We start from the raw sequence: 23,449 nt of genomic DNA, 5'->3' as shown, positions 1-23,449 counted from the left end.
CTATGAGAGTATGAGGGTCAAAATCCTGATGGTTTTGATTAAGTAACAAAGCTGTTCAGCGGTGCCTGACAAATAGACACAACTACATGTTATACTGCAAATAATAATAATAATAATAATAATAATAATAATAATAATGTTACAGTATGCTATAACTAAGTTTTCTTGAGGTAACATGTACAGTCATTTTATTACAAAAGTCATTTAGTGTCCTTTTTCTGCCTCAGTTTGCTTTGCATTTTGGCACAAAACTGAGAATCCACAGAATGTAAATGTGCTACTGGAGCTTTATCTCACATGCACACTCCACCTTCAATGCGCCTTAAAAAAAAAAAAAGTCCATATTGTGAATTCCAGCCATTTATCATCATAATCTGTCCTGCCACAGAGTAATAAAGTGCTGACAAACTGATAAATCCCCCGGGGGAGGCCACTGTGCTGTGATGTAAAGCTGTTCTCCACACTACAGGAAAAAACAGACTCAGAAAACACAAAAAGTGCAATCTGTAGAAAACAGATTTTTTAAAAAATGCATAAACCTCTTAGCATTTAAAGAAGCTTTGTTATGTACATGGTGTAAACTGAACCAAGTGGAGTTCAAGTATATTTGAGTGTGTGTGTGTGTGTGTGTGTATATATATATGTATGTGTGTGTGTATACGTGTTCTGCCTGCAGTGAATCATCCTACAGCATGATCTTTTCTTTTCATTGTTGACAGCATAATTGTAGCCATTATAAATAATAGAAACAGGAAATTGAACAGGCATTTCTCAAAAGCGTAATTTTTATAAATCCAGAGGCACACTATGAGAAAAGGTCATGCTAACACGCAGGCACATAAACAATCCACTAAAGCAAAGTTAATGCTTACACACACACACACACACACACACACCCCTACCAATACTAGCAAATATCATACAAATGCACACATACCCACACACACTTTTTTTTTTTTACCTGAGGGGGTCTGTATGCTACATTACACATCTGGTCAAATAACTTTTTTTTTTTTTTTTTTTTTTTTTTTTCACATGCCATGATCACATGTGATGATGACGGACAAAAGGACCTTTTCTTGTTCTTCAAGGCTACGCAGCTTAATTAAGTAATTCATTCCCACCTTGTAGGGTAATATTCAACCCCATTCTAGAGATATTTGTGCATGGGACTGTTAATTCTTACCAATCGTGTCCACTCCCGCAGTTAATATTATTTGTACCTGGCTGTGATATTTTCTAACAAAAATAGTTGGTTATATTTGTCAAAATGTAAACAAACTAATAATTTAAACCACTGTGATCCTGACCAGGATAAAGCAGTGACTGATGATGAATGAAGGAAAACAGTAAAAGTGTCATGCAGCACTGCATAAGCACCATGCATACCAAGTACTGAAGGTCTATCTAATCTTTTGAGTAAACACATGCATAAATCAAACATGCTTTTTAAATATAGGATTTTGTAAATAGCATGGGGCAGTCCATATTTATGCATTTGAGTTTAGCTATATTGGAATTATATTATTATCCAATATATATATATATATTATATTATTATATTATTATCCAGTGTTCTGGTATAATTCAGCCTTTAAAGTAAATAAGGCAGAGCTTTGAGTCCAGAGTGAAGAAAAAAAATGCAATACTGGTTGTCAAAGATGGAGGCCACAATAATATTACAACGTTCAGGTACACAGTAAAGTTCTGTTCATGTTTATAGACAGCAGCAAGCCTCAATGTGTCCTAAACCACAGCAGAAAGTCTTTGTTTCATCACTGAAGAACTGGAAGCACTGCAAAATATGACAGCTTAGCAAGTGAAAATAAGATGAAAGAAAGAAAATAGGATTTTGCTTCTTTCCAGAAATAAACACTTAAAATTAGCAAAATCATTTGCCATTAGAACAAGACTATTTCAAGCTTGAAATTAGTAATAAATGTCTTGAAATAGGTTTAATAATCTTGTATTTAGTTTCTTGTAATCTTCTAATAGGAAATGTTAGATTATTTTGATTATATTCAAGATATTTTAAGTTGTTAAGATGTCATTCTTTGCAGTGTGAGGTTTTGAGGCAAAGATCGAACCTAAAGAAACAACCATTAAACACCACTGAATACATCTGGAGAAAAGGTAAAATTGTGTACATTTGATTTTTCTCCAGAACATTCCTTTAAAAGCTGAATAAGTATAAAGCTTCACAGAATGTAAACTGAGACCAAGCCTACTGTCTCAAGCTGCCAAACATGCAGTAAGAAGTCTGGAATTTCTCTTGGCATGCTTCACCCGACTTTTACGACTAAAAATAATCCTGACTTCACCAGGCACCCTTTCAGCGCTTGCCTCCTCTCACACCTTCCACTCCTCTATCTTACCTTTCTGCACCGCTCGGCCTTATCGCAGACATCCCCTGAAAGAGGCACCGCTGCATCCCCGGGAACTTCCAGAAACTGAGAGCCATCTGAGAGAGAAAACAGGGAAAACATTTGCAATGGTGAGTGAGACTGAGAAACTCCAGGTACGACAGATGGAGCAGTTAGCTTGTTAAATACTCTCTTGCTCTGAACATGCCCTAGGGAGGGAGCCTACAACCGGCTGGAGAGTAAGTGCACTTGACTGGTGATAACAATCATTGATCTGATTTCTCTAATGGTCTTGTATGCAGAGGCAGTTCATTTAGTTTTATTCTCTTCCCAGAGCTGGTCCAAATGTACAGAGCTACAGAGCTGCTGAGGTGACATGGTGGCTTACTGTTTAATAAGGTGTGGCCACAAATTAATGGAGTAAGGCCACGTTACGTTCATGAAATACTTCAGTTGTACCAACTGTTGTATTTTTAAAATGAGTGAGATAGCAAGAAATAAATTAAACCATTGTGGGCACAGGAACCTTCACATGGAGATGACTGATAATATTACACTTTACTTCAAAAGGGAATGAGGCATAAAGAAATACTGGAGTTACTGGCTTTGTGACATGGTTCCTTCCAAATAATTAACTGAATGTCATTCCACAACATATTAAATTATGGGCTCAAGTTACACAATTCATAAGAAATATAACATATTTAATGGACATGAGATATTATTAATTTAATTAATTAAATTAATTAATTTTATCTCGCGGTACAACTTCTTAGAAAATAACCACGTTATCTTTATTCCATAAGGTGGAACAACATAAAACTTCATCAAATGAACATTAAACATGATTTACAAAATGACAGGCACATCCATTAGAAGAAGCTCGTGAGGTAGTACCTGATGAGCAGAACTGGGTCTGTGTGCTGTGTGAGGGTGGAGGGGGGCAATAGGGTGCGCTGGATGGTGGAACAGGTTCGTATGGGTCGCTGGGGTCACACCCTGGCCACAGACTGCCCTGCTCATCTGACACACTTTCCTCACGGCAGAGGACAAGACGCAGCATCTGCTCACTGAACAAGGTGTGTATGAGGCCCAAGTCCAGAGTGGATACGCTCGCGCTGTTCACAGCTAGGATCTCATCACCTGCTTTCAGCCCTACACAACACACAGTTAAGAAAGAGAAGGATCAGATCTACCTGCACTATAAACCAGTGTCCAAACAGAGATCATTAGACCAGTCAAATCCATCAGGCTTTTACCCAAGTGTCTTTATCTGTCTTATGTACAACAGACACTAAATGCTTATGCTAAAGCGGTAGCTATAAACTCCCATTACTTGTTAGCTACATTATAAACTATAGTCACCAAACACAAGTTGGTTGATTGACTACATTTTGGTTAAGAAGAAAATAGTGTACATTTCATTTTTGGTGAAACTATCACTTTAATTGCTTTAGGAATGTGTTAGTGTTGAGATTTTATCTAAAAGAAAGTCTATTATTGTATTATTATCACTGATGTAAAAGATAGTTTTATTATGATGAGTTACCCTTAGTGAACGCCAGGCCCTCTGGATTCACCTCACTCACGTAGATGTGACTTCTTCTCAAACCATCCACATGGCCTGTCACTGCGAATCCTGCACGCGCACACACACACACACACACACATTCATGTTAGAAACTTATTTACCATTCACACCTTGTGATATTCAGCCTCACAACAGTATCGAGATCTTGTATTGTGCGTATCATAATATACTGGAATGAGAAAACACACACTCCCAAATAACAAATCTAACACCAACCACTCACCAAAATCGATGGTGGTGTCTGGACGTGAAATAGTTAAAGTGAACACGTTGAGAGGGCAGACTTCAAGTTCATCATAAACCTGTTTAGACAACCAAAGCACAGAATAAAGTTACATGTGACTTGCAGAACACACTTTACACACCAGGTCAACTGAATCCTGATTGTTATCCCATATTTACATGTACACAGCAAGAGTGAATATCAAGTCTACAAGATCACACAACATAGACAAGCAAAATGCGGAACAGACTGACTGTATTAATTACATGATAATCTGTAAACAGCAGCTGCATCCGAATGTAGCAGCACATAAAGAAAACAGATCTGGAAAGACAGTCCTGGGTTGTGAGAAGTCCTGAGAAGTGTCCTGAGAGTCAGCCCTGAGATGTGTTTTACAGTAATAATCAAGGGTCTGAGTGTGTCGTAAAGCTCACCAGGTCTCTCAGTAAGTCTGAGTTTGCTGGAGTGCTGATCTCCACATCTGGACCTGAACGTCTTTTCGCACGCAGATAATACAGTGCCGGGTCCAGCTGCCTCAGCTACACACACAGACACACACTTAAATTCCATCATTGTAGGGTATTTCCACTGACTTGTGTGTTATGATGCATACACCTGTCTCGCTCTCTCTAATCTCAGTAGCTTAAAATAAATGTTTTTATGTATATTGTGTATATGTGTGTGTGTGTGTGTGTGTTTAGCTGATTCTACCTAAAAACCAACATTATTGATACAAATATTATAATGAAAAGATATTACATGTAATTCCATTCAAATCATATATGCAAATATGCAACTTAAATTACATTTTATATTGCATTCAATTGTTTTTCACACAATAAAAAATCATTACATTACATACATTAGATTACATATACATTACATTCACACACACACACACACACACACACACACCTCCAGTTCATGATCACTAAGCATGGGAAGGTGTTTGGGGATCTAGTTCTAACAAAAGTAATTATATTGTTAATTAATGAGATAAGGATAAAATAAATGTTCCAGTCACATTGCTATAAAATCTGAAGAGACGTCCTCGGTCTGCTAGTTAACAGACCAGAAACGATAAGAGTGACATTATTAAACAGGACACATAATTAATTATTGAAAGCTTTGGTGTAATTAAAACAGAGGCCCGAATAGCTTTAAGCTAATTTTATTCTTGCCAGCCATCCTTCATGCAGCCTGGTTCAGATCAGCAGACAGATCAGATTCAGAACAGAGGTGATTCAGATGCTTTAAACATTTCTGTAAGTTAATAAGATGATGTACCTTGCAGGCTGAGGAGAGCACATCAGCTACGAGGAAATCCTGTCTGACAGGAACACTGAGGACCTGCCTGTCAGGCATGGACACACACAGCAGGCTCTCAACGCCACAGTCCCACACTCTGCCTTCGGGTGGCGCTGTGGGATGCAGTTTGGGAAAAGCATCCAGTCGCAGCTGGAAATGCAAGATGAGATGGAAAAAACAATGTTTACAACTTTGTATACCATGTAATATTTTGACGCCTGATAACCTTCCTTTGTAAAACAAGCTGTGGTTCAGGTGAGACAGGAAATATATATAAAGATATGAAGAAAAAATATCTTAAAGTGTCTTAAAGTGAAGCGACATTTCATGCATTATTAGCTTGTGTTTATTTCTGCATGTGCATTTACTCAGTGAAAATGTTCCTATGAAAAATTAGCTTGAAATATAACTAAGTTAATATTTGACACTTATGCTACATAGGTGAAAATACTACGCAAGCGTATGTTCATTGCCACTGTGATGTCTCAGTATATTTATAATTTATAATAATTTGTCAACAGCAGATGTCTTAACATTTGTCTGGTGTTTCTTGATTGCATGTCTTCATTTCTTTATTTATTCTCTATCTTTTTATTCTTTGACATATACAGGCATGTGTGTAACTGAATTCCTCAAAATTTTCTATACTGAATTAAAATTTCTGTGAAAATGTGGAACATATATGGGAATTGAAAATAAATATCTTTTATATAACATGTCATACTAACACATCTAAAGTACACATAACTGAAATCGAATTCTGGGAAACAGTGACAGATTAATGACAATAAATTAAATAATCAGTAATTAATCATTAATAATCATTAAACCACAGTGCTGTTGAATTCTCGATTCTGATTGGTCAGAAGGTGTTGATTAATTTTCTATAACAGCAGCTCTGATAGGAGTGCTAGGAGTGTAAATCACTATGGAAACAATAATATAGTAGCAACCTTATAGTAACTCCTCACTCTTAGGGACTTGTATGGTGGACCCTCCACATAATATGAGCCTAAATATAAACATATTTTTAAAAATTAATCACTGATATAGTGAGGTTTTCTGTTTTAAAAAATGCTTATTTAGCATTTATGGAAGGAGTCCTCGGTGTCAGTTTTGTATCAATTAAACGTAAAGGTGTAACTTTAGGTTTTCTGCCAAGTCTTCATGACAAACTTTTTTTTTTTTGCGCTTTGCAGATTCTTGGTAATAAGCTGCATTTTTTGCCCTAATAACTTCAAATCAGAGAAAAAAGCAGGGCTGGTGAGGGAATGACTGTTTTTAACTGTTGTAAGTGATAAGAGGAAATAATTTGTTTTGCAGATGTTTCACAACATTAAATGCATCTATACGATAAAAAGGTATAGATGTTGTACTTTAATAAAGAAAACATTGTAATCATTGGCAAATTGCTGTGGTATAAGAGGAATAAAACAGAATGGAATGGAATATGGAAAATAATCATCATCTGGGTGGCAGCAGTAACTGAGCTTCATGTTGCAGTGTTTTATTATGGCATATTGGAAATTTCATAGTATTCATATGAAGGAAAATTCCCAATCAAAAGCCAACTGTTGCTCAGAGCAGCTTGGATTATATCCCAAATGAGTATGTTAAAATTGCAATGTAGGTGCAACATGTCGAGCTGGTATCATGAGAATCCCCGAGTTTGAGCTTCATTATATTCACTGACAATAGGATTGTGATGAAATGAATGCTAACTCCGCCTCTATAGAGGTCTACACACACAGCCCGCCTGTTTGCAGAGTAAAGTGTCAACAGATCAGCAGGCTGTTGGGACAGCTGTTCAAGCTCAGAAAGGGCCCCCCCACTGTTACCCACCCACTCCTCTTCCCAGTTTCAGGGGATTAGAGGGGGTGAGAACCTCCCCTCACGCATTATGATGTAGCATTAGCATGTCAGATGGTGCAAGCTGGCACCTGGACCTGGCACAGCATGGGCCTTCTTTAAAAGAATGTATAAAAAATTGATGAGAGAAAGAGAAAATTCAGCTCCATCTGCTAGAGAGTCTACAGAGGGCAGCTGTAGACTTAGACAATCGAATAAATGCAAAAACACAACATGACTACGATGCATGTAGTACCTCTGAACTGCTCTGTGCTGGTGGATGGCCAAGAGTTCCGCTGGAATGTCCTTCAAATACCTACAATATAAAAACACAAACACACACACATCAAAATATATCCAAGGTAACATTCAGGCTCAAAAAAGCAACATGGCCTCTAGAGTTGCATTTAATTAGAAACCATCGAGCTGAGCCAGCTGTTTTTGATACTATTTAGATCCTGGATCGGAACAGAAATGGCCTCTGAGGTTTGCAGAGAAATAATCAAAGGTCTGAGTGATGCTGTAATTACAGCTTAGGGAGGGCAGGCTAATGTGCCAGCCTCTGTCAGCCTACAAGCGAGAGCCACAGTCTCCCCTCGACCCAGACGCCCGCCGGGACGGCTCTGAGTTGACCATCATCTTCCACAACGCTTCAACGAGAAACCCGCTCTAACCACACGCTGATCTACCACAGCCAGAATCACAGCACCATCAACAACTGATACACAAACAGAACACTGCTTCTGGAAAGACTGAAGAGTAGAACGCAGAGCATCAGACGTACTGCACTTACACAAGTAAGGAAGGATAGATAGATAGATAGATAGATAGATAGATAGATAGATAGATAGATAGATAGATAGATCAGAGGGATGGATGCATCAATAAATATATTAGATGGAAAGATCGATGTAGGAATAGCCATATTGGATGGATAGTTAGATTGGATGGAGCTATTTACAGATTGACTGATGGATGAATGGTTAGATAAAGGAAGAGGTAGACTAGGTGGATAGAGGATGGATGGATGGATAAGCAGACAGATATAGAACTGGATTGACTCAGTGAATGGATTGTTAGATTAGATGGAGGGAATTACTGAGGGATTTATGGATGGACTGATGGATGAATGGATGAATTACAGGAATGGTAGAATAGATGGATGGATGGATGGATGGATGGCCCAATGGATGAATGAATGGATTGTTAGATGGGGGATTTATTGGGGGGGATTTATGGATGGATGGATGGATGGATGAATAGATGAATAAATGAATAAATGGAGAGGTAAATTTGATGGATGGATGGATGGATGAATGGATGGATAAAGGATGAATGGGTAGACAGATAGACGGAGAGATAGATTAGATATACACGTGACTGATGGCAGAGTGTATTGTGTATTGATTAGTGACTGGTGTAAAAGGGCATTAGCCTTTCAGAGTGATGCAGCATTTCATTTAAATCATTACACTGCTGGAAGGTCAGTGACACGGACTCACCTCAGCTCCATCCTCATGGCCTTCTGGAAATAATCAGCCTAACTCCCCCATCCCCCGTTCCTCTGTCTGTTACTGAAGCTGAGAGCTATAGACTTCAGACGACAGGAGCGCTTTCCAGCTGTCTGATATTTAAGCGGACAGTGCGGTTTTACACAAACCTTTTGTTTCTCTGCTGCTCTCCAGCTTGCAGCAATTAAGCACGTGGTTTATGGTAACTCCGCGCCAGAGGGGTGCGTTATTAGGGGTCGTTTGGCTGAGATTACACTGCTCTGGGTCATTAGCCGACTGGAAGAGCTGAGCAGTCACCTCTGATCACATGTGACTCAGGCAGCGAGCACTGTGTGTGTGTGGATTTAGAGCCACTGATTAGCGTTGAGCTAAAGTAAACAGCAGCGGCTTGCCTGCTGTTTGACGTCCATGTGAGTGCTGATGAGAGGAGCAGGAGTTTGGTTTGCCCGTTGGGCTGAACGTAATAGCATTTCCTCACCTGACATCTCAGGATAGAAGCAATTGTCCTGTGCGAAGGATCAGCAAGTGGACAAAACAGCTGTATCTTAAATGACACACACACTGTTTCCTCTCTAAAGCTGGATTTTAGATGTTGGTTTATGGGTTGGACCTTTTGCTTTCTTAATCAAAGTACTGCATAAAATTGGTTGAATAATGGATAATTTGTCCTGCCCTCTGGTGCATTGCTCACTCTTTTGCACATAGACCAGTTTTAATCCACTCTTTCTTGGTGATGTATAGAATGATGATTTAGACACAGTGTTCAATCTTTTGGCTCTGGCTTGTTGCACCACAACCAATCAGAAAACCAATAACCTATTTTATTTTCATTAGGTTATCTGAGTGTCTTCTGACTAACAGGAGAACTCAGTCTGGTTGATGTGGTGAACTAGTCCTGTAGCTCTCATAGTCCAGTGGTCTGCATTTTTTGTTACAGTAGTGTAAATCACAGCCTACCATTATCAAAGTTATTATATTTAGTATTGAGTTCTTATAGTTATTAGCCACTTTCACTTGTAACTTGAATTGAATGCATTTAGTCCAACTCTCAATAAATGCCAATTCTGAGAATTACAGGAAGTTCCACGAGCAGACAATCCACATTCATGAGTCATGATGAAACTTTAACATTGTTTCAGCATTAGCTGTCATTCTTTTGCATTCAGTCCTGATATGAGTTAAGACTAATACGCGACAAGCCTTAACTGATGAAGGCAAATCTTCTGCAATTATATTAGCTCCACCCACTTTATACTGAAAGATAAAATTTGCTTTAACCATTCACATATCAAACAAAAGTAAAAACAAAACAAACAAACAAAAAAAACAATGAAAAAGAATGAAAAAACAAAAAGAAACTTTATAGAAAACATTTAGATAAAATCGCCGAGATGGTCCCACTGGGAATGTCTGCGGTAATGAACCAGTAGCAAGCACTTTCGTGCTCGTCACTTTTCCCTAAACCCTACTACAGTCCAAAATCTGCAATGCCCCAACACACACATTAATAATGCCTTAGTAATTATCCAGATGAAATTCTGGAAGCTAAAACGAGTAGGGAGGGAAGGGAGGGTCAAGCCTTCTAAACAGTGTTAATGTGCATACCAAGAACCAGCATTTCTGAAAAGATTTACCAACCAGGATTAAAACAAAGGGGCTTCAGAAACGTGCCACTGGGGCACGGGCCAAGTGGTCACTCGTAAAGATCTGTTTATACAGGTGATGAGGAAAAAAGGCAAATGCCAGATGTTTTTTCTACAGTCAGAATCAGGGGCTGAGCCCAAGCAGTGATACTGCATGGAATCAAGGAAGCATCAGGATGCTCTTAAATATATAGAAAAATATGCTTCCTTACATAGAAGTAGCTTGGCTGCTTTTCTGTAGATGTGCATGTGCTTATATAAATATGTGTGATTCAGCCTTACCTGGGACAGAGACTGTCTCTTTTCACGGTTACGCCTACTCAGGCTGTCCAGGCCTTTCTGAGAGGAGAAGATTCCTCGCTTGTTCCGTGCTGCTCGAGACTGAGAGCGTGAACGCCTCCTCAGACTGGCCTCATCACGGGTGCACATCTGTTTACACACAAAACCACACATTTTTAGACCTTATTCAACAGCTACATTTTAAAAAATTGTGAGTGATCATTGCTACTCACCAAAGCATGGAAAGATGAGACGGAGAAAATACCCAGACGTCCGAGTGCTATCTTTGACTGACGTGAAGCGACGGCTAACAGGTTCTTGGGATTGGGCTGCTCGGAGCCCTGCAGGCTGGCCAGGTAGCAGCGCATGCGGAAAAGCTCCATGTTGAACTTCTCCAGGTTTTGTTCCCACTGCTGGATCTGCAAAAAACAGGGAAATCTGACTGACAAGACAGTAATTCATCTTAAATAAGAAATATCTGTGTGAAGTGTGGCTCTTTATAACCACTGGTAACAAACGAAAAGAAAAAAAAACATTGTCAACATGTCTTAGTAAGGTGTTGGGCCACCACAAGCAAGCAGAACAGCGTTACTGCACCTTGGTATAAATTCTACAAGTTTCTAGAACTGTACTAGAAGGATGAACACTGTGGAAGAGACCATTCTCATCAGCAATGTTTCATTATAGGATAAACGTGATCAGTCCAAAGAATTTTGTGCTGCAGCGACTCTTCTCTCTAAGGGGACAAGCAGACCCAAAGCATGGTTCTTCTCCCATTTATTCAGATTTCTTTCCTTTAATTTGTCACCTGTCTGTGGCTTTAATCACAGTGGCTATGTGTTCCTAGATAATCTGTCTTTTTTCAAGTTGGGAGTAAACTAACAAGAGTAAACCTGGCCTACTGTCTGTAATTCTATAGTTCTGTTGGTTTGGACGTGTAGGGTGAACCAATCCTGTTCCGTGCCACTGGTGTCATTGTGGTGGTATGATATTCAGTGTTTAATTTAGCAAAGTTGAATTGCATTTATGAATCTCGCAAAACCAGAACTGCAGCGCAGCTTTAGCCACTTGGATATTTATTCTATCACATATTAACTGTTACTACATTTCTTAGTAATAATTCCGATGTTAAATTGCTTGCAACTGAATATTTAAACCATGCCTATACAACGTATGATTAAATTCTTACAGTAATTGGTAATATCAGCAGAACTTTCATATTAGACACCTAGCTGGACATCATAACACTTTACTCTAGTCATTCGAAAATCCTGACTTCCTTCCGATTATACCGTACACCTACCAAATCTATAGTAAAGTGGCATGAACTAAAAAATAACTTCTATGATCCTGACCTGTCCCTCCACAGCCTTCCTGTTCTTCTGGTCAGTAATGACAGAGAGCTGCAACTCAGCCATTTTCTTCATCTTGCTGTCCATGTCGATCTTCTGCAGCAGGGCTCTGCTCTGGCTCCTCAGCAGCCGCACTGTGTCCTCTTTGCCCTGACGCTTGGCCAAGTGTGAGGCACTGGCTGAGTGGATGGCTGTTACCCAGTTCTCCACATCTGTCTGGTTTGAGGCCTGAAGGAGGAGAAACACAGCCAAACGGGTTATGGATGGCCATGTGGGCTTCATACATAACCCATTATAGTCGGATTATAGTCAGCTCGCTGTCAGAATACAGTACAGTGTCCAACACTAGCACCCCAACGACTCTGATTCCAACCTTGTGGTCTAATATTATTTTTAACATCTCCCTTTGTTGGAGTCCTTAATCCAATCTTAAAGCAGTTTTCTCCTTTACCCCAAAGGAGCTTTTCAGGTTCTAATTAGCAAATTCAGGTCATGTAACACTGATCTACCAAGGGAAGGGGGTTGGGCATGTAGAATTGGGGGAATATCTAATTTTCACTGGATCTGGATTTGGATTTCTTGATAAAGGTTAAAGAGTAGCCTTATTTTCTTGCTGAAGTTTAAAGAGTAGCCTTATTTTCTGTTGCGTAACAGTGTTATCCTTCCATTGTAGAACATCTACGTCAAGCAATTCATTATACAACAGTGAAGCAAATTTTATTGACTTATGGATTGGCTTTTTGTGACTTTAAGACAGAAAACTGGAGTGGTTAACACAATAGGGCTTTCTTTTCCTCACATGGAAAAAACAAAAGTTATACAGCCAAATGAAAAAACAAACAGACGAATATACATAACCCTCCAGTTCAGACATGTGCTGCCAATTTTTCATTACCATGCAGTTTACCAAGATATAGTTATGAAACTGGCAATGAGGGAACATATTATGTAGACCAACATAGTCATTATGAGCTAGAACAGCAACACATAAAATGCATTCCTGGGCATAATGTGGTTTCTGAACACAACACTGATACAAGTTAGCACACAATTTTATCTATTATAAGACATCAGGATACTTCATGTTCTACGGTATGTGCTGACTAAAAAAGACTAAGATGTATCAAAGAGAGCAAGTAACAGATCTGTATAAGACAGAGAGGCTTCTAGAGGTTACTGATCCAAAGACCCTTTAAGTCACGTTGAGCGTTTGCCAAATGCTGTAAATGTAAATGCAAACCTGAAAAAGGTAGACATCTCCGTAAGCATTGCTCAAACAGAAAACATTTTCCTTCTTTGGGTGTTCAGGGACGGCCTGGACAATGCTGTCCTCAGCAAGCAGGACGTAGCGTGGGGACATTTCCTGCTCCGGGCAGCTCTTCCCATCAGTCTCACTCAGTAGGAGCATGCAGCCTGTTAGAGGACAAAAGAGTGTTACCGGAAATGACGCTGCTGTTCTGTACTGTACAATAATCAGAAGGCTCCACAATTTTCTTCCAATTTGGCTCTGCCCAACACATGACAGCTACCAACCAGGGAGGGTGAAGACTAGCATGTCGCTCTGATTGACAGGGGAGAGAGGAATGCCATCCCTCCCACCCAGAGTACATGGCCAATTTCTCTGTGACTCCAGGCCATGAATAGCTGTGGCATCTTCACGATTCAAACTCCTGATGTTAGGGTGAACACTTTTCTGTTGCATCAAACTGGAGCTGGTTTAAACCTGTTACAGTTATGTTATAGTCAGAGCTGCTAGAATGGACAGAGTCGGACTCACCTTTAAGCGTGACCCAATATTGCCTCCATCTGCGGCGTGCCACCAGCTCCAGTTTGCGCTCTTTATGCAGGCTGATGAGTTGTTTGAAGGCAAGTCTTCCAGCCCTCCGCACCACCCCCTGTTCCTTCTCAAACAACAGCTCCATCTGCTCAAGAGAGCTCAAGGATCCACTGCTGCTCTCAGCCTGCTCACCCTCGACCTCTTCCCATTCCTGGAGAGCATCACCCATTTCCAGCTCCTGCATGAAGTTCTCGTAGACATTCTGGTTCTGTTGTGTATATGGTTCTGTTAGAGAGCAGACTGAGCGTGTCTGGCTGTTCAAGAGGTTCCAGCATGGGTCACTGACCAGTTGAACACTGGAGTCACCCACCAGGCCATCCACACCACTAATGAAGGTCTCTGAGGGCTCCTGAGAACAGGATGATAAAAAATACACTGAATTACATGGTCAAGTGCTAAAGAGAAGTGTAAACATTTACACACACTTGTGGGACAAGGTTAGCACTTCTGAGTGGAGTTTCACACATTTTCTAGTGTTAAAAAGGGGTAAATTTCAATAGTGGCAAACATGTCATGAAAAATATGACTACAAAGGTCAGTCTTGTCTGCGTATAACCAAACATGCAGGCCTGATAGCCCATAAGTTAGAAATTACACAACTAATCTCAAAAGTGCCTTCATACCCACCCAGGGTAGTTTGAGTTTGTGCCAAAATTGCATGCAGATGTGAAACCTTCATTCATCTGATACTATGAAAGCAGAAACCATTATAAATGAGCAGATAAAAAGCAGAAGGGGCAAGCAGTGGTGATGTTTTGCCTTTGCCCACATCAACCCTTCATAGCCTTTTATTCTCACCTGCAGTCTCCGTTTCTTCCTGCTCAGACTTCCAGTCCAGTCGCTAATGCGGCGGATCCGGCTCTTGAGTGAGTCCTTTCTGGAATTAACATCACCACCACCTGATTTTCTGCAAGGCAGTGTGAGGGAGGTGAAAGGTTGGTTTTCTTGGCTCTCTTCCTTAGTAGTGAGGTCAGGAGGATCCTGGACCTGGTCTTCTGGCAGGATGTCAATCGTGGGAAAAGGTCCAGTCAAGTTTGGGTTAGCGTTAATGTTACCAAAAGAGTTCAATCCAAGGTCTTTCTGCTCTATGTGGAGTAAAACTGAGTCTCCAATACCACTGTCCTCCTCTGTGCATCCAGGAGAACCGGTGGTATAGCCAATGGTTCCGTTTTCTGTCGTCTGACACAGGATCTCATCTGCATGGCATTCCATAGTGGAAGGAGGGCAGCTGATATCCTCGGTACGGGTGGAGGAGAGTGTAGTGTAGCCACTGCTATCATCTGAAGGATGGTTAGTGGTGAAAACATTGTCACAGAGCTCTGTGGCAGCACCCCATGGAGAGTCATACCAGGATTCCTCAGAACTGATAGAGGAACCTTTGCTGTCCCTCAAGGTCGAGTCCATGGGTGCAGTGCAGAGCTCATTGTCCAGACCTCTCCCCCCATTGGTGAACTCCACCCTCAAGCTTCCATCCCCACTCAAGAGCACCTTGGGACTGCTCTTTTTTTGAGGAACTTCAGCGTTAGTGCTTATTACTGAAGTGTGAGCGTATCGACAATTCCCATGTGCTAAGAGTGATCCATGGTCCCACTCGTTGCCTTGCTGAGAGCTGGGATGCTGTGCATCAATGTAGCCATAGTGGTAAGAGACGTATGGCTGGCTACCTTTGTGCTGGTTCAGGCAGTTTCTGGAGGACCCACGAGGCTTAGAGGCAGACGCTCCTCCTGTGTTCCTCCACCAGCTATGGGGGGAGAGGACTTCCTCTTTGGATGAGTGCAGCTTCAATGAGCACGGCCGTGACTTGCCAGGAATGATGAAGCTGCTGTGCTGGCTGTCTGTGTTTCCCATTCTGATCTGTAAGGCTAAACAGAATGACAATGTTGAGGAAGTGCTATGGATGTGATTGTCTTTTTTTTTTTTTTTTTTTTTTTTTTGCATTTTCAGATAACATAATACACACAATAATTAGAGACTTTTTCTGTTCTGATACTGATACCAATACTGAAACCTTGAGTATCGGCCAATATCAACAATATTTTAAGCTTACAATGAATGGGTTTTAATTGAAACATTTCACTTAAGATGATTATCTAAAGTGAACATACTCAAACAGCTCAAACACATGACTACCCTACAGGAAGACATGCACAGCCATCAACATGTTGGACACAAAAGCTATTTCTTTATTCAAACTCATAAAAATGTGTATAAATGTATGCGAAATTATACAATTTAAAATAATACTGTAGTAATACTTAATTATGACAAGCAGTTCCAAGCAAAAAAACAAACAAACAAAAAAAACACAACTTAATAGTAGAAAATAGACTTTAACATAAAAATAATTAGCATGTTACAATAGCATCATACCACATTCATTCTTTTTTCCTTCCAATATTCCACAGCATCAGCCTGATACAGACACTGGATATAATACATAGATGTACAAGTAACAAGTTTCTATTACCAGTTGTGATGCTGCTCCTCAGGATAAACAAGAATAATCCTTCATATTCCTTTACTGCTCATTCCTTTTCGTCCTACAAACAGTCCTCTCTTTGTCGTTAACATTCCCTGTAATCCTTTGTGCAATCCTCCGCTCATTCAGTTCTCCGTTCTGGGTCTCTTCTTTCTTCCTCCCTGTTTCTCCCTCCGACGTTCTGTCTCTCTCTTCTCCAGCTGTCCTGCGGTCTCGCTTGCTCATCTGTGGGGAAACAGATGAGGGAGGAGCATGTGTCAGAAACACAGCCAGCCCTTGTGTGTGTGCCGTGCGGTGGGAACCCCCTCCTTCGCCTCCTTCTCCTCCTCCTCCTTCTCCTCATCCCAAATCCAAACAGCGCTCATGCTTTCCTCTGGCCGTGCCGCGTTCCATGACGTACCGCTACAAGGCTTTACAAGAACAGACTTCATTCTGACCCACTGTTTATTTTTGGTCATGGAAATTCCAAACAATTTTCATTCATTTTCTGGCGACTGTAACCATAATGGCTGCAGGGTAATGGGATACTTCCAAACAAGGCTCCATGTGATGCTGTCATGAAAACACTGGATGTTCAGGTTGTGTTTTTGTTCGCTGATTTGAATTTGAATCTTTTTTGCTTTTGTCAGTGAAGGACATGTCTATGGCTGCTGGGGGAGTTCTTGTATCTTGTAGAGGGCAGCTGCAGCCAAGCACACCAACACCCATCCTTCCTCAGAACACATCCGTGACCTCTGACCCCCAAGTGAGCTTGTGTGAACGGAGGTGTCCTGGGGTGCGTACACAGAGTGCTCAATGAAACAGGCGACTGGTTACAACTCAAAGGGGGCGTATTGTTGCTTCATATTATATTAAAGCAGAGTGATGCAATGAAGCACAGAGACCTTTTCAGATAGCGGCTGCCCAGAAGAAGCCAATGAGATGACCTGGTTTCAAATGTCAGGGATCGCAGAAAGGCGGAACGAGAGCATTGTGAGATGTCTGTCCCTTTCCCTCTCAGACGAGATGATCTGAATATTCTGAATGGCTCTGTGCCACTTGCTGAATCCTTTGTGTGTGTCTTGGCCCCAGTGGCCATCTGCTGCCTCGATGAGGCCCTCAATCACCCCCGATCGCCAACAACCTCAGAGCCCTCAGACTGCACTGGAATGCAGAAACTCTGACACGATAAGCGACATTTGGACAGATGATGCTGTCTGATGGGTCAAATGCACTTGTTGAGCTTCTGTGCAGGAATTCCATCTGCTCTTGACATTGCAAATCCCAGACTTTTCATTCTCTCATGTCTATACCGTGAGCAGCAGATGTGGCATATGTGTGTTATGTAAGGAACTAATGATATACTCCAAAATTGATTATATTCCTATAATAGCAATGTTTTTTCCTCTTACAGTATCCTACAGCAATTTGGCAACAATTAAATTTTTGAAAATTATTAACGAACAACACTTTGTACAATTTAATGTTGTGCAATGTCCGTAATCACTTACCAGCCTCTCATTTTTCTCTCTCTTCAAGTTAATATGACAAATACACATCTTGTCACGTTTCTGAGAAACCAGAAAGGCAAAGTCATCTGTCCTGAAGTCTCTCGCATGGTGGAAAAACACATTGACTTGTTACAGAGTGCTGACACTGGCGGCTCCTTCCATAAGTGTAAAATAAATGTCTGTTTACAGAAAATTCTCCATATCAATGAGTAGATGGTTTTTCCTCTGTTAAACAAAAATTCTTTAAATTTATATATAATTTGGTTTAGATTATGTGTCTACCATACAGGTTTACTATAGAAACAACAATGTATTAGACCGAGCACATTAATAATGAATAAACCTGTAATTTGCTTTGCAGCCAGAGCTACCGTCAGAGCTGCTGTTTTAAAAAACTAATCGACATTTTCTGATTCAAGAAATCAAAAGCACTGTGGTATAATATTCTATAGCTCAAACTATGGAGCTGATGAGTTTTATCTTGGAAAGTTATTTTCCATATGCTTCTACCTTTTTATAGAATGAGTTTAGGGGAAAACATGGCTCAAATGGAAAAGGACACAAGCTGGAAAGTTTTTGATTTAGTGCACATTTTAAAAGAATGGGGGGAACGATTAAAATAGTGATGCATCTCCTCAAGTGGAACAGGAAGTTGGAAATTGGAGATACATTACGGATTGGGAAAAACAGAAGCACCTCGCATCCCACGAGACTGTAAATCTGTCATAGAACACACACACTCATAAACGTCAATACACACTCTCTGAAACCTATTCCCACTCGCATGGTGTGCGTAACGAGCTCTGCCAGACCTGCAGTCTGGGCCTCAAAGACAACTCATAACGAATATATGTATTTTCCTAAAAGACAGCAGCAACTAATGCTAAAACTTGGAGCGTTTTTTTGTGGTGGTGGCAGGGGGATGAGGGGGTGGTGTGTCAGCACTGGTGGTTATGGCAGCTGGTCACCTGGGAACCATCATATGACTAGGCCTCTTGTTTGGACCAACATACCGCAACTAGCAGCTCTACACCGCTGCCTTTATTCACTCAGAGCAAGTTGGAGAGATGGAGGGAGCTGAGAACAATACAGAGCGCTTGTTGTTGGCCTCGAGTGTTGAGGTGCGATTACTTGATAAAAGCGCTGGTTTGGATCAAAGTGGAAATGAGAATGAAAAGAGCATTCCTGAGAGCAGTGCTGCACAATTTGTCTTTTGTATCTGACAAGAGTTTCAATGTCAACCACTGAGCAATAAGGATTCTGGCTGCAAATTTGTTTACATGAAAACTAGTGATGAAATGCAACTGGGCTATGTTCTGTCAGAAGCAGCCACAATAATGAAACTAGCCAGACCATCAGACCTAAAAAACACAACAGCCCTGGAGTCAGTAGGGCACATCAAGTTTCTAATAAACATTGTGGCCTGATGCTGGCATAAGTCTGTGGCGCAAAAACATAATGTTGAAAGTCACCAAAGAAGGAGAGTGAGGCTACTGGGTACAAATACAAATACACCACTTTACTGACTCCAATGTAAAATAAAATCTGAACTGGTTTAAAGTCAACCTAGTGGCAGTTACTTTAGCTCTTATTTGGCATACATCACACTGACATAACCATGCATCAATCTGACTGAATTCTGATTGCAGATTCCAAGTGATCTGTTTATATATTTCTCTTCAACTCTCTTCAAATGGTTTACATGTACATTAGATGTAATCTGAGCACAATTTATTTGAATGCAAGTATCACCATTTATCAATTGTCAGTGTCAATGCAACCATAACAATGAGAATCTTGTGGGTTGTGTAACAAGCAGCTAGTGTTACATAGCAGAGATTTTAATAGCCTTGCTTCACTTTTTTTTTCATATTCATTAACCACTTCACCCTGGTTTGGGGTGAGGTAGATCCAAAACCTATCCCAGGAACACTGAGTATGAGGTGGGACTACACTCTGGATGGGACACCAGTCCATTGCAGGGAATGATTCACACATATTCACACCTAGGGGCAATTTATCATGGCCAATCCACTCACCAGTAATTTTAGGAGCTGGAAGGAAACTGGAGAAAATGGAGGAAACCAATATGGACACTGGGACAACATGTGAAACTCCAGAGAGAAAGTAACCTGTGGATTGAACTGCTGCCGTATGTCAGCTAAAATTTTTTAAACATTTTATTCACTTTAGCCTCAACTTGTTTGCTCTACTCTGAGGTTGTATACATGAGCTGTCAGATGGATTTCTGATGCATTATTAGGCTGCATGTCAACGTAGCCATTGCAAACCCAGTGCTAAAGTGACAGAAGCATAACCAACACAGAGGTTACACAGAGAGCACATATTGCACTATTACAGCAGGACAAAAAGACATATACAGGTCAGGATGACAAGCAACATGAAACCTGACACCATCCACTCTTTCAGCAATATCATGACAGGAAAGTGGTCGTATGCGTCACAGAACAATCCGGAGAGGAAGGAAAGAGCCTGGATCAGAGTCACAGGAAAGACTGCTTTTAGAGGCAGAGGGCGGTCTAAATGCACAGCTCTGCTTCCCATGGGAAGGGATAAGGAATGATATAGCAGAGCTCAAGTCAGGGGAATGGTGTTGGGGCACAGGAAGTCAGGCCGTGCCTGTTTCCTCCTGCTGCCTGAGAGGAGTCGTTATAGTCCCTCTGCGGGCAGACGGGTGGAGCTCTGCTTCGTCCAGGTGGGGAGGAGAACAGGACTGGCTGGGTCCCTACAGCTGCTTCCTTTTAGTCATATAAGCTATTTTTTTCCTTTTCCTCCATAAACATGAACACATAGCAGAGTGAGCACCTTGAAAGGTCTTTTGTTTCTCCCTGACCCAGTTGAAAGACTTTGTCTACACATCAGGTTTTGAGAGCATGTGGAAGCATAAACACTCATCTTGTACAGTGTGGTGGTGTTCCAAGTAATATGTTTAACCTCATTTCACCAGAAAGGCAATCTTCTTCATTAAAGATCTGTCGCTTTCTCTATTAGGTGTGTAATAAAATATTTGTATGTCTCCTCCCTGATTAAACGCTTCCATCCAGACAGCCAGTAATTAATCTGCGGGTCCCAACTTACCTTCCTCACTCCTTTAACTCCATACCTTTCTCATTATTTTTACTCTAATAGAGTATGCACATGTATGGATGATTACCCCAGGTAATATACTACATCTGTATGTGCATATATGATACACAGTATGCATGAAATCGCTTATCCAGTGTGACGAGACATAGAATATGTTTGGACGAGACATAAAATATGTTTGGAATTTCACTTCTGGTCAAATGATTCCTCTAAAGCACGTCAGTGTAATCAGTCATTTATCTCATCTGCATGCCTTTGGTGTAAGTTAGGCTTAAAATGTTGAAAAGTGGGACATTATTGAGTTAAAGCATGCAACAATTTTTAATCTTAAGACTCTCTCCTTGAATCAAATTGACATCTGAATCGAAATCCTGTGTCTGAATGATGTTCATGGTTCATTAGGTACCTCATTACAGATTCACACCTGGTGAGATTTAGACATTAGTGTCTCAACTCCTACTGCTTTCCCAACTTTCCCTCTGCACTGCAGGGTGGGAAATCCTCCTTTATTCATCTTCCTTTGTTCTTGAGGAAAGTGGGACGGGAAAGCACAATGCTGAGGAGAGTGCCTGGCGCAGGCCAAACCACTCAGCCTGCAGATGCCACGGCACCACGCAGGCCCCCTGGCACAGACGCCATCCATCAACGCCAACTGAGATTAAATGCCAGTGGAGAGCCTCATGCACCACCGCTGTGCTCTGGGCATGATAGGTCCTGGCACTGTGCACACACAGAGCTGTTTATAGAGTCTCGGTCTACCACTAAGAACTGTCCTCATTACTCATCACTAACTCATCACTGAATTACTCAGCGGACATTCAAAATAAAAAAAAAAAAAACATTATTATTTAAAACTCCTGAGATGACAGAGTTACAGAGAATTACAGAGAAACCCTCATAACTCGGATGCTGATGATTTTTCAGTGCTGGTGTGAAAAAGTAAACATACCCTGGCATCAGCATCCAGCATAAACCGACACAGTGCCCTGAAAGTCAGCATGATAAAGTGCAGTGACGAAGTGAGAGTCGTCAGTTTGCTAAGACTTTCTGAAATTCAGCCCACGCTCATGTTAACACTCGTGAACTTCCAACGTGTCCTCACACTTCTGCTAGCCGTTAATTAGCAGGATGCTGTGGTTAACGCTAAGCCTGAGTAAAGACTGGAATGTAGTCAAACAAACTGCACATATTCACACACGTGGCTAAATGCACACACACCGTTCGTGATGCTTACGTTTCCAGTGATTCATTCTTGAAAACTGGCTTGCAGTTGACATAGGGCGAGAAGACACTGCTGCATATTAAAACACAGTTTAAAAAAATTATATTTATTTTTCATTTTTTAAAAAAATTTCATTAAAAAAGCAACTTAAAAAGACAGCACAAAAACAAACCTTCATGCAACTAGTATTTCATTTGATATAAAAAGTGCTAAACACCTTCACAAAATAGAATCACATTAAATCCTGATGGTAAATACAGTAAGCTATCTCTTTGGTCCCACTTTTTATTGTTTAACTTATAACTATGAAATTACATGTGCACTACATATGAAACTAAAGATAATATCTGTATGGTTACAGATGGATTACAGCCATACTCATGTGTAAGTTTTTGCTTATGAATAAATAAATATTCTGTGGCAGCTGTCATAGTTTTATTTAAATGATCATATTATTTCCTACCACACAGAAGGTGTTAATTCATTTTCTCCCAGCTCTGACAGTACATTCGGCTGTAATCGGATCACCTGTTTACATTAATGTGCTCCTTCAAATACTTTATCATTTCTTAGATAAATATGGGTAGATGCTTCACATAAGCTAAGCCTAATATTAAACATTCTAAAAAAGTCTATGTATAATTGTTGATATGGTGAAGCTTGCCATAAGGAGATGTTTATTTAGCATTTTTGGAAGGACATAAAGTGTTACATAAAGGTACACTTTATAAGTGGACAGTTCCTATGTACTGAGGTTACAACATCGGTACAAAGACAATCAAAAATAAATATGTAAACCAAGTGTCAAGCCGACCTCATGTAACATCTCCTAATGCACTACACCTTACGTACTAACACAAGCTGAAACGTGTGTGTAATCCTATACACACAACCCCTACTATTATATATATATATATATATATATATATATATATATATAGTTCTGCATGTGTAACTATGCAGGTATTAGAGATAATATAAAGTAGTTCTGTTTGGTCTGACTAATGAGCTATACTGAAAGTATTGTCCATAATGTGTTCAGTGGAGTAACACACATGCTGTTATTTAAACAATATCGCACAAGCAAGGGTGCAAGAGTGCGGTTATACTGAATATTGGCACGGCTGGGATTCGGCATAGACGCAAAACCGCAGACTGAGTGCCGTAGCTAATCACAGCTGTGCTGATATTCAGT

The 23,449-nt window shown here is 40.5% G+C and overlaps 1 protein-coding gene across 2 annotated transcripts in view; it reads right to left on the bottom strand.

The window, feature by feature from the left end:
- Positions 1 to 23,449, bottom strand: part of LOC113532133 (rho guanine nucleotide exchange factor TIAM2) — a 48,853-nt gene that overhangs the window by 7,561 nt on the left and 17,843 nt on the right. Inside the window, exons 1-14 of one of the 2 annotated variants that reach the window (XM_053242152.1) lie at positions 16,423 to 16,995; positions 14,754 to 15,817; positions 13,896 to 14,304; positions 13,359 to 13,531; positions 12,122 to 12,346; positions 11,000 to 11,185; positions 10,770 to 10,916; positions 7,590 to 7,649; positions 5,465 to 5,635; positions 4,612 to 4,716; positions 4,178 to 4,256; positions 3,913 to 4,002; positions 3,261 to 3,518; positions 2,376 to 2,461 (exon numbers count right to left, since the gene is read on the bottom strand). In XM_053242152.1, coding sequence (XP_053098127.1) covers positions 2,376 to 2,461; positions 3,261 to 3,518; positions 3,913 to 4,002; positions 4,178 to 4,256; positions 4,612 to 4,716; positions 5,465 to 5,635; positions 7,590 to 7,649; positions 10,770 to 10,916; positions 11,000 to 11,185; positions 12,122 to 12,346; positions 13,359 to 13,531; positions 13,896 to 14,304; positions 14,754 to 15,803 — 3,039 coding nt within the window. In that variant the 5' untranslated portion in view covers positions 15,804 to 15,817; positions 16,423 to 16,995. Of the gene's footprint in view, positions 1 to 2,375; positions 2,462 to 3,260; positions 3,519 to 3,912; positions 4,003 to 4,177; positions 4,257 to 4,611; positions 4,717 to 5,464; positions 5,636 to 7,589; positions 7,650 to 10,769; positions 10,917 to 10,999; positions 11,186 to 12,121; positions 12,347 to 13,358; positions 13,532 to 13,895; positions 14,305 to 14,753; positions 15,818 to 16,422; positions 16,996 to 23,449 lie in introns of those variants that run through there. The other variant, XM_053242153.1, reaches the window with a different exon arrangement.

The sequence above is a fragment of the Pangasianodon hypophthalmus genome, chromosome 19 (genome assembly GCF_027358585.1).
Source record: "Pangasianodon hypophthalmus isolate fPanHyp1 chromosome 19, fPanHyp1.pri, whole genome shotgun sequence".
Lineage (NCBI taxonomy): Eukaryota > Metazoa > Chordata > Actinopteri > Siluriformes > Pangasiidae > Pangasianodon > Pangasianodon hypophthalmus.
The sequence above is the reverse complement of the archived record's forward strand: the minus strand, read 5'-3'. Positions and strand labels throughout refer to the sequence as shown.